The 12,338-nt window shown below is 33.6% G+C and overlaps 1 protein-coding gene across 11 annotated transcripts in view; it reads right to left on the reverse strand.

The window, feature by feature from the left end:
* Window positions 1–1,098: 1,098 nt before the first annotated feature.
* The window catches only part of LMO3 (LIM domain only 3), a 75,215-nt gene continuing 63,975 nt past the window's right edge, over window positions 1,099–12,338 (reverse strand). For all 11 annotated transcript variants that reach the window (XM_070494293.1, XM_044775185.2, XM_014866016.3 and 8 more), the window contains one exon: window positions 1,099–3,998. In XM_070494293.1, coding sequence (XP_070350394.1) covers window positions 3,893–3,998 — 106 coding nt within the window. In that variant the 3' untranslated portion in view covers window positions 1,099–3,892. The remainder of the gene's footprint in view (window positions 3,999–12,338) is intronic.

The raw sequence follows: 12,338 nt of genomic DNA on the forward strand, positions 1-12,338 counted from the left end.
TGAGGGTGACTCATTAATTAATTGATGTTCTTTTTTATTATGTGCTATTGAGTTAATGAGTAATTTGTGTGAGATAATTCTCTGAACACATTGATTACTTGAGAGATTTTTCTGGTGCTTTCAATGACATGCTGAATAGGTGGAAGATGGTATTCGCTTTTGTGTGCTCATCATTAGTAGGTTTGAGATGGGTACAAACCAGTGCAAAGACACCTTGAGCTTATCTGATGTATGAAGTACTTCAAGTTTCCCCAGTAGGAGGCTGAGTGCTCAAGGCAAGCCCTGTCACATAGTAGGTACTCAATAGATGTCAACTGAAATAAGGGTTATATTCAAGCTTTGCTTTCTATGACCTTAAATTGCCCTAAAATCACATTTAGGAAACATCTATAACAGTGTTTTTAAGAAAAAGTAAAAATCAAAAGGCTTTTGCTAAAATTGTATTCTGCACTAATGGCCTATTGCAATAACCATGCAGATTGTTTTCGCAAATTACTGACGTACACACCAAACATATTTGGACCCTAACATTTCTATGAAATTGTTTAAGTGACTCTTTGGAGAGTGGTTTGCCTAAGGTGAGAGTTCAAAAGAAACCACCTGTGTATGGGATGTTTTACTACAGATATAATTTTCAGCACCCTGTTTCAGTTAAGGCACAATATCTCTTCCCTGAAAATGGAACATCTGAGTTTTTTGTTTTAATTCATTATACAGGAAATAGGAAATTTGAAATTTAGTCTGACAACAACATAGTTGCTTTCAGAAAGATCACTTAAAATTTGTATAAATGTACAAAATTGCACCCAGCAATTGCTACCTTCATTTTTGACAGTTTTATTTTCCCTACAAAAGTAAATAGCAGTAAACTACCTCGTTCAGAGATCCTAAATATAACATTTGGAGAAAGCATTTGAGGTCCTTTAGCTATATGCTTGTTATGATTTACCTATTGAGAGTAAATGTCCTTACACAATTTTTTCCTTTTTCATGAACTTAACACATGTTGTCTAGATATCATCTTGGATTTTGCCAATTAAGCGCAATCAAATAGTGTAATACCCCTTTTATTAAAAACATAAATCCGAATATAAAAAATGAATGAAAGAATCCAGCAGATATTTATTAAGCAAGATGAAAGTGAAATTACAAACACAGGTCAGCTTTTAAGCTCAGCCAGCACTCTGGTGGAGTGGAGGTGCCTGGTCCTTCATCATAGGCAGCCTATATGAGATGCATGTTAGGAAGGGAGCTTTCGCTGCTTGAGAAATCAAAGCTCCATCAGAGGTGTCCTACTGGAGGCAGCGATAACAAGCTAAGTGACGTCAGGTCTACACAACACAAAGAGGAAAGTTGACAACAATTCAGGGACTTTGAGTAGTCAAGACAATTAGCATAGTACTTCAGGTCAAAAATGCTACTATTTATGGGCAATTAGCCGTAAAACGGACTATTTCTGTTGTTTCACAATTTCATGGAGATTAAAGATAATCTAAAGAGATTAAGGCCTTAATCTTTAATCCAGGTGAGTAATTTTGTTTGTAGTAAAAAGCAAAAGAATTAATTCCCAAAGGATTAGGCAAAAGAAAAGGCAGTAAAAATCTTGTTTGGTCTTTGGGTGGCAAGGAGCACTGAACAGCTTCAAGAAGCTGAGAGCAGTTTGTTCCAATTTACAAGTATTTTGACATATTGATAAACATAGGCAAAACCATTTAAATCTAAAAACGATCATTTGAAAAAGATACTGACAATTAAAATTTTACACCCACATGAATTGCAAACAACTCTTACTGGGGACTAACAGGGCTGCTTTATGAAAACCACTTCTCACATAAGCCCCCCTCCCATTTGTTTTGTTTTGTGTTTTTGGTTTTGGCTATGCAAGTCTTTTCATGAAACGATTGTAAGGCTCTAAGGCTAGAATAATAGTTATTTTGTGGGCCCCAAATAGCTATTTTTGAAATTCTTTTTTCAGTATGTCTCGAATTTAGGGGACATGTGACTTGAACACTCTTAACCATGAAGCATTTGTAAAAATACATATTCACTTTTCACAGAACCATTTTCTTAAAAAATGAGAGGCAATATCCAGATTCACATGCATGTTCATAAGAAAGCTTTGTTTTAAAACAACTCAGATCCACACCAGCATTATTTTCAGCCTAATATTTTGGCCCCAAACCAAGAATTCAGGTATCACATTTAATTTTCATTTGCAATGCATAGATTGGCAGAACAAAATATGTATGCAAATAACACTGGGAAATACTGTCTCCTATACAAGTGATCAAGAAAAAGTAAAGCAAGAAGAAAACCCACAGCACTAAATTTGCTTGAGTAAAAATATGCTTCATTGTACCTGTGTAGAATTAGATTTGTTGAAAAGTAGTTAGTTCTATTACGGAGCAGAGGGAAAGAAGCAAACTGTGAGCAATGCAGAAGAAGGGACCATAGTCTTACTTTTATTTCCTTAATTGTAATTTAAGTAACCAGTCTGAATAATTTCTGTTTCTAGATAGCTTTCTTCTTTATCAGCTATCATATAGGTAAAGGAATAATTTTTCACCTTTAAAAAATGGAATGACAGATTTCAGCCTAAGTGTGATATATTCTGAGTGGGTAATTACTTAAAGAAAGCCATGAAGAGTAAGACACGTCAAACTTTTAAAATGTTCACTTTTGAACATTAAAATAAGTGGCAGGTAAATACAGAAAAATATATAATCACCAGTTCTCAGCTTTTTATCAATCCCTTTGTTTCTCTTCTTCTAGAAGATTCTGTGAGCACTTTGTTGCTCTGATCAAAAGTACCTTCACTACTCAAATATCATCATAGCTTCAATCTGCATTATCATGGTTTCAGTAGATTCGCACTCAAATCCTTTTAGTGCCCAAAATTTATCAAGCCATAAAGTTACTAAACCCTTAGCTCTTATGGAGAGAGCTGGGCAAAATTTGTACAGAAATTTAACTTATCATTTTAAAATTATCTAATAATTGTGGTAACACTTTTTTAAAGTAACCCTTTGGAAAAATTTTAAATGATACCCAAAGGCACTAGTTCATATAAGGGGTGAAGGGCTGAAAAATATAAATCAAAGCCATTGTATAGGTAAAGAGCACAAAACAAGGATATTAAAAGGATAACTGTTAAGCTTTAAAGTTATTCTACAAATGGCACTTTTCATGTTGGTATAAAATGAAAGTGCTTTAAGATGAAATTTTTATGCATTTTTTTAAAGCTGATCTTTAACCCCCAGAAAATAGGGGGTTATAATGAGACACTGATAGACTCTAAATCATAGTGGCAATTATAGTGGATGTTGCTAAAATGCTTGTGTGTGTCTTTATTTTTTAGTATTTTTAATGTTGATAGACTTGCTTTATCTATATGCGTATCATTAGTGAGATTTGCTCTTCAATTCTTTACTAGAAAGTTACAGCTCATTTAAAATAGCTGGTAGATACAGAAAGCATAAATATACAGTAAGTTTAAACACTGATTGTACTAAATGCAACAATACAAAGAAGCAAACAGAACACAAATGGTAACACAATAAAACTGTATTACATTTGTGCTTCAAATATTACAATACATTATATACAATAGTCCAAAATAAACATCTCATGCCAAGTGACACAAAAACGAATAGCAAGCAAAAAAATCCAGCAATATGTACATTACTTTTTTCTTTAATAATAAACATTCAACTCTGAACTGGGGCAATTTCACTACATAGAGATGCAGTCCGCCTTTTATTCCGTATAACCATCCTGCTTTCCTATATCTACGCTATTCAGTAGGTTCCTGTGTCAATTCTTATATACATGTGGAGCCAAAAGGATAAAAGAATGTAGTGCTTTGTATTCTTAATCGGGTGATGTTGATAAATCAGCGAACCTGGGGTGCATAACCTTCTTTCATTAAACCTTCCTCGTAGTCCGTCTGGCAAAGGATCATGTTATTCTTTAGGAAAAATTTGTCTCCAACACAAAATCTGAAAATAATTTAGAAAATAAAATGTGTTAAGATCATTTCACTCACGTCTAAAGATTTGAAGATTTCTTTTCCTAATAACAATTTCACATGGTTAATTCCCTGAATTTAAAAGCTTAGCTTAAAAAGTGGCCTTTATTGTCAAAATTAAACCATTTAGGTTATTTAATGAAACACTACACACAAAATTTGAAACCTTACCTTTATATATAAAAATCATAGGAACATGGAGGAAAACACCTGGACCAGCAGGTAATTTTTTTTTTTTTTTACCACATTGGAAAGAAAATAGAACTGACGTATATTTACACTCATTAAAATAAAAGAAAGAAACATAATAATACTTCACCACAGCAATTATGGAGGATTTCATCATTGGCCATTTATCCACTTTATAAAAAGAAGGAAAAGGCATTAAAATGAATCTCATGATTAGAAAATAGCCTATTTTAAAGCTTCCCATTTAAAACTTCCTTTTACTCTGTTATTAAAATGTGATTAAATTCTAGTAATTTGGAAGTGATTGCTCTAAAGTAAAGTTGTTTTAGCATCAGACTCTGATACTGGGCCATATTCCTTTGTTTGTAGCAAGTTCACCAACTATGAAATAGTAAATGTCATTTCTTAGTGCACTTCCAATTAAACCAAAGGGAATAACCTGAATGAACTTCTTAATATTGATGTAATAAATAAACTAGTTTCCAGTAGCTAATTATGTATTTTATTCTATAAAGCATTGTTTAATGTGCAAGATGTTTTTAATAAGTGCTCTTTTTGTATAATTTCCCAGTGGTGACACTTTGGACACAATTAAGGTCAGAAATAAATGCTTGTGCTTTTTCCGGTACATTTAACAATAAAGTAACTCTGGGGAGATCTGTATATATTTTTAATTGTAACAATTTAACCTTCAAACAGCAGTGTCTGGTAGAGTTGACCCAGTAAAACTACTTGTAATTATACAAGTTGACCTCACTGACCTTTGACAGTGGTCCTTCTTTATCAGATAGTCAATTTCGAATGATGTTTAAGCAGAAATCTTAGTGGCTAGATTAAATTGTGTCGTGAAAGCCACCCTTTAATGTTTTGTGAAGTTGAAGGTTTAAATGAGGAGCACTTGGACTGATTTACATTTGCAAAGATTGGGATGCTAGACAAACAGTAAACCTATTTATTTTCCAACTGGGTAGCTCTGGAAATTTATCCTTCTTCTAGCTAAGTAGATAGAGGGGAAAATAGTGTAATAAAAAAAGTAGATTGAAAAGAATTAGCTTTCCTCTTAAAGGAAAATTGGTCTGTTTATTTGTGGAATTTACTTCTTTTCCCTGGGATTACTGCCTGCTGATGATGTTGATTGAAAGTACAGACTATGTGCTGATCTTGAAATCCTGGAGTCGTTTGTGGTCAAAGCTATTGGATACAAAGAACATTCAAGTTTGGACTTACATATATCTTCTTTTTATTCATTGCAAACTATAAACTTTAAATATTGTGCTTAAAAAGTGGTGTTTGAATAAACCAGCATTTGTAGATCATCCTGTTCACTAAGATATGTTGAATAAAAGGGAATATTTCTTTTGCTGGACAGGCCTAAGCAGCCAGATTAGATACTTATCTTTTATGTGAGATTTTTATAAAACAGCATGTAGAATAAATTTGACTACTGTTCAAAATTTTTCTATTTATGTTACTGTTGAAATTAATTTGAACTGGCTAATAAGCTAATAATAAAATATCACATCAAAAATAAACGAACTCAATAAAACACTCTTGTATTCCAGCTGATGCTACTGAACCTTTTTTTTAAAAAAACCAACTAAACCGGAAATACTCTTTCAACTTCATATTGTCTAAAATTTTGCTTTAAACTTTTTAACAAGCCCTCAAATTCTATTAGCTATCAAATAAAAACATGTTTTTTCTCTCATGTCATGTCATGTCATTCTTACCATCGGAGACCTTGAAATTTATATAATTTTTATTTGTAGATTAATATAGTGAGAAAAGCACGGAACCAAGAGCCTAGGGATCCAGTTGTCAGCCCTGCTGCTATAACATGCCCAAAGCCAGAAATAGGGGACATTTCATACTTTCTGAGTCAGTTCTCTGTGTGTAAGATAAAACAGATACATCACCGGATTGTAGGGATGTTAAAATAAGAAGTATGTGGAAGGCAGAGGAGCATACAGCAACGAACAGGGTTCAAATCCCAACCTTCCATTTATGATACTGAAGACAAAACTTCAGTTTTCTTATCTGTATGATCAGTAGCATTTGTAAGTCTGTGGAAATGTAAAGCCTTATCTCAATGTTTAGAATATAGATAATTCAAACAGCCACCTTTTACAAACTACTTACCATGTGCTAACTAAGCAGGTACATACATGATCACCTCTATTCCTTATATCTGACCAAGAAAGGAGATATTATCATTGTCTTTTTCAGATGAAAAAACCTAAGGCTTCCTAGTAGAAATTGAAAAACCTGCCCAAGGTTCCATAGCTAGGATGTATGTTGTAGAAGAATGAAAGGGACCAGGTCTCTTTGGCTTCAAGACTCATGCTTTTTTGGGTTTTTTTTTTTTTGGTGAGGAAGATCAGTCCTGAGCTAACATCTCTTGCCAATCTTCCTTTTTTTGTTTGATTTTTTATTTTGATCTATGCAAAGATTGTCACTGAGCTAACATCTGTGCCAGTCCTCCTCTATTTTGTATGTGGGACGCAGACACAGCATGGCTTGATGAGTGGTGCATAGGTCTGCGCCTGGGATCTGAACTGTGAACCCTGGGCTGCCGAAGGGGAGCGTGCAAACTTAATAACTACGCCACCGGGCCAGCCCCAAGACGCACGCTTGTACCTGGAGGCAGAAAAGCATCTAGACTAAGAAGTTAAACCGTTTTTTTGTATGACTATTATTCCTTTGCATAATTTTTTAAAGTCTGCCTACTATTTAATGAGATGTTAAGATAAATGGAATTCATCTAAATTAATCCTACCTGAAATATTTTGTTACTAATACGTCGTCTACTGGACAAAGTGCATTTGATGTGCATTTAAATTTATACTTAACGGTCAGGATGAAACAGAACATAGGTGAGGGATGTCACATGTACACATATGACTAAAACAAAGCAGCCTTGAAAGTGATGGTCAAGAGCAGATTATGACTGGTATGCAATTAGGACCGGTATCCTCCTTCAAGATGTTCCATATATAAACATGAAGAAATTAGAGAAACAGCAGTGCAGATATTAGACACCTAACAAAATAATCTATAACTGTGATTTTGTAAGAAAGGCTAGTTTCCAATGTTATATAACCAGCTCCTTATAAGATTTAGCATTTACAGAAAAAATATTATAAAAGCAGTGCTGGCCAGAGGATACTGTAAGTATATTAATAGATCAGGCTAAAATTCCAGAAAATAAACTGATAATCCTCCTTGTAATCTAACCCTAATTGCTTGTGGTAAATCAGTTCAATTAATTTTGCCTTCACTTAAAAATATGTTAAGAAATAAAAAGATGCCCAATCAGATTATTAAACCATCTAATCTTGACGTTTTGGAATTAATAATAGATTTAATTTCCAGATATTCTGGAGTGATTCTAGTTGAATTCATATGGTCTTAGAGACTTGAAAAGTACATAAAATAAGTAAAATTAATAAACCACCCCCATAAAATATGGGGCTCAGAATAGTTTTGAGCAGGTTATCAAAGGCCCTGCTAAGAAGCCTCCGTTTGTAACATCCTTTCTAAGAAATGAAAATGTTAACTTAGTCATCTTCTTTCCCTAAGGTTAGTGACTGTCAATTATAATTAATTTCCATCTCCACAACACTTTAAAAAGAAGAGAAATTCAATCTGTATTTCCGTCTCTACTTTCCCATTCAGCATCCTCAGTTACTAAAAGATGGAAATTTCACTACTGAACCTTATTTTCAGTAAGAGGTGCAGGTTATATATACTTAGTGTCCCACCACTATACACTTGCAAATTTACTGCCTTTTTCCAATGACAGCCCCATTGCCATTACACACTTTATTCCTAACGAACTTTTCCGGATCATGTTACACTACACATATGTCAAATATAACTATAAATTATTCCAAGTCTACCTTACTTTAACCCCACTATATCTATTCACATTTATATCTACTTAAAAAATAAAATATCCTTCTTGAAACAGACCAGGGTCCTCATACTGGCCCTGAATCCAGACTCTAAAACTAGACTACCTGAGTTGAAATCTTGAGTCTACCATTTTCTAACTGTGTAATCTTGGGCAAGTTACTTAAATTTTCTGTACTTCAGTTTCTTCATCTGTAAAATGAGGCTAATAATAGTACCTACTGATGAGTTATTGTGAGTATTAAATGAGTTAGTACACACAAAACAGACTAGTGTTTGGCATATGATCAGCACTATATAAGAATTTGTTATCATTATTTGCTAATAATAATGCTTTCATCCTTGTGTAAGCTGTTCTCTAGCCAGTGACATTTCTCCCTCTTTTCTATCTACTTAAATTCTAAAAATTCTTTAGTTTCCATTTCCTCCATCCATACTCCCTGGCCATGTCAACTCATTCTGATCTTTCCCAAAGTACTTACTTATTGGCGGATCATTTACTTTGGCATTTCAAACTTTCTCATGAATGTGTAACAGGTTTCCCAGTCTGGACAGCAGTGCTGAGGTAGATAACCATGAGTTATATTTCTTTTAAACCCTTTAAAAGGCCACCATAAATTGTACTCCTACTTGAGGCAAGTGGTCAATAAATATTGGTTAAGATAGATTTATTCCAGAACCAAATAGCTTTAAATAACAAAAATATTATAGATGGAATAATTTAAATTTGTATTCATTTTTACTTCCATTCATTGACTTCTTACCTTTACAATTTCATCTCCCGCTTCTCACTCCATTCCCCACTCCCTATCACTACCTAACTCTATCTCTCTGAGCATACCAAGCTACTTTTTATTTCCTGAGCATATTAAATCTTTTCACACCTCCATGCCGTGCATTCTGCTCCATCTATCTGGAAATCCCTTTCCTCACTGCTCCCTGGCTTCCTCAGCTTCTCTACTCCCCCATGAGACACACTTCCTCTGTCCCAAACAGTCCTAGGGAATTCTTTTTTAACACCCAGCACATCAATCCTTTGATGCTTGCCTAGGACTTCAAAAGGATGGACCTCTCTTCCCTTGGTATAGATCTGTTTAGCATCGATTACACTCTTCTGTGAGTCTTTGATGTCCTGTCTCTCTTGTAGCTCTGAATACCTCTAAGAGAGAAACTGGATTTCATTCACTTCTATTTCCAGAGCCCAGCACAGTGCTTTTATTCTTTAATGTTACACAATTCTACATATTTGAGGCAATTTCATTACAAACAAGCATGTTTTCTTCTTTTCTTATAAAACCATCATTTAGATCTACGGAATTTTCTAAGAAGGAGGTGCTTATCCACCTTTAAGAAATTAACCTATTACACAGAATTTTCCTATTCTGGAATGAGTTTCAAGTTATCCTACGAGACACTCAAAATCACCTTCCTCTGTTCCTTTTACGCTAGAGAAACTTCTAGATTTTTAATTCAGGATTCACAATTTTTAGCCATACCCCCTCTAAAAAGGGCAGACAGGGTACGTCCAAGGGACAGCAAATCCTGAAAGGTTGTTATTACTATATTTGTTAAATATTCAGAAATGCTTTAGATGTTAATGATATTTTGATTTGAACGTTAAGAAGAAATGACTGCTAGATAAAATTCCTAAGCATTTATCCTACCACAATTTCAGACATCAATAAAGTTTGCTTAGTTTTAAGTGCCTATAAATTACCTATTTGCCTTGTGTTTCACTTGAAAAGGTACAATACTATGACAATGATTTGACTACTGAAAGTATAGGCTCGTGTGGCATATTGGAGAGGATTTCCCAAGCAAACGTCAGAGGAATAGGAGAATCTCCTATATTGAAAAGCTTCTGTATTCAGAGTAACAAAATTTGTCTGCTTTGCTTGACTGATGAAGATTAGCTGACTTCTTGCATTAAAGAAGTTTGTCTTGTAGGGGCTGAAGTGACAAGACAATAACTAAGTGCTAATTGTGCATAACCAGCACTAAAGATATGCAGTCCCATTATGGCAAGTAATAAATGAAGTGAACACAGAAATATATTAGGGACTTTAATAATGATACTAGAAAAGTATTTTGCAGCAATAAGAACGTGAACAGTTTTAGAGTCCAAATTTAGGAGTGTTTGTCTTACTTGACTGAGTTCTACAGAGGAGATAGACTTAATTGTGAATGCAACTTTTTATTTCAATAGTGAAATAAAATTGATATACGATTTGTAAATAGCATTAACAACCTACAATTACTTTGCATCATAATAGAATTTAGGCTGGGTTTAGCACTTGAGTGATGTTTTAATTTTCTGTGTAGAACATGGATAATATAGGTAAGCCTGCCTTAATAGAAATATGGACAAAGAGCATAAACAGGTAGTTCCCTAAAAGAAGAAATATCAAAGGGCTGCTAGTAATCAAATAAGTGCTAATTAAAAACAATAATGAGATATATCTTTCATCCCTCAAGGTGGCAAGGATTTCTTTTTAAATAATAATTCCCAGTGTTACAGTGAATGTGAGGGAATGCATAGCTTGTACATTTCTGATATGAGAATAATTGGTATAACTTTTCTGGAGAGCATTTCAGTAAAATATAACATAAGGTTTTAAACTATTATACACTTTGTCCAATTAATTATGCTCCTGTGAATTTATCCTGACATAGATTTGAGTATTTATTTATGTCCATATTATATTAATAAGATTGATAATATAAAAACTTGAAGAAACAATCTATACCTCTGATGATAGAAAACTGATTTAATATATGAAGCTCTATTCATAACACTGAACATAAGAAACCTTAAAATAACTTAAAAGAATTCTTAAAGGCAGGTAAAAAGGCATACTATATTAAGTGAAAAAATCCAAATATCAAACATTAGGATTCTTCCCTCTCCTTTCCTTTCAGCTGCTTAACTGTGGGTATAAAATAAACTACATGCTATATATCATTTGTCAAATATGCATAGAAAAATGTGTGCATATACATTTTTAGCTATACATCAAAATATTAAAATATTTTCTTTTACAATAGTCAGACATGGGACAATGATATTCTCTATCCCTTTCTATTTTCTAAATATTTTACTTTGACTATGCAATCTTTTATAAGGAGAAAAGCAGGAATGTTATTGTATAAAGATAACTCTTGTTAGTTAATGCTATTAATGAATCAATGTGACAAGCAAAGAAATATTCTAAATTGACTGCTAATACACCTTTAAAATGTATACACATATGCGTACACAGGAATATCAATGTGTCCGTATGGATGTATGGATACCTGTGTTTGTGTATGCATATCCTTACAACAAACAACGTGTGCATTTGCTATTTTACTTTTGGCTAAATGTCACCATGGACAGAATTAATCTACTTTGATTCCAAGCATCTACTGGGGAGACTCAAGATGCTGTAAGATGACTTCTTGAATTATTTCCTGGGTAAATTATATATTGCAAGATACATTGGGCCACATTCTGTACATCTACACCTAGCACGAGACATTATTGCGATACATACTATGTGTAAAAACCAAGTTAGTGGAGTATTATATGGTAAAAGTAAATTATAAATATCAAGGTCAAAGAACTAATTTTTGAGAACCTACTGTGTTTCTCGTACTTATAAATTATTTCATTTAATTTTCAAAATCTGCAAGATAGGTGTTAATGTCTCCATTTTAAGGATGTGGAAACCAAACTCACAGAGATTAAGTATCATATGGTGGGGCTAGAATTTGCATCCAGTTTTCACTGCAAACATCATATTCTTCCTACTAGTCTACAGAGCCTCATAGGAAGACACTGCATTGAACCGTAAAACAGGGCAAATTATAGTAACTGAGGACTTGACAAAACTAATATTTACTGAGTATATGCTATGTTCAGGTGTTTTCACACTTGCGTTGAATTTATTTTCACTAAAATCCATCAAGGGTACTAACTGTTGAAAGTATTTTTAAAGATAGGTACATTTTAATATTCTAATATCCTCTGCATTTGTCACATAAAACAGGTATCAGTAGTATACAGTTCCCACTAGAAATAAAAGTTATCATTTTCAGTAAGGAAGAGAGAGATGAAGTCATAATACTCTGAGACAAAAGAGTTCTCTGAGACTGACTAATCCAGCTCCCTTACATTATAAATGGGAATCTTGGGGTCCAGAAAACTAAAATGGTTGGTTTATGGTCACAC

This window comes from Equus asinus, chromosome 22 (assembly GCF_041296235.1).
Source record: "Equus asinus isolate D_3611 breed Donkey chromosome 22, EquAss-T2T_v2, whole genome shotgun sequence".
NCBI lineage: Eukaryota > Metazoa > Chordata > Mammalia > Perissodactyla > Equidae > Equus > Equus asinus.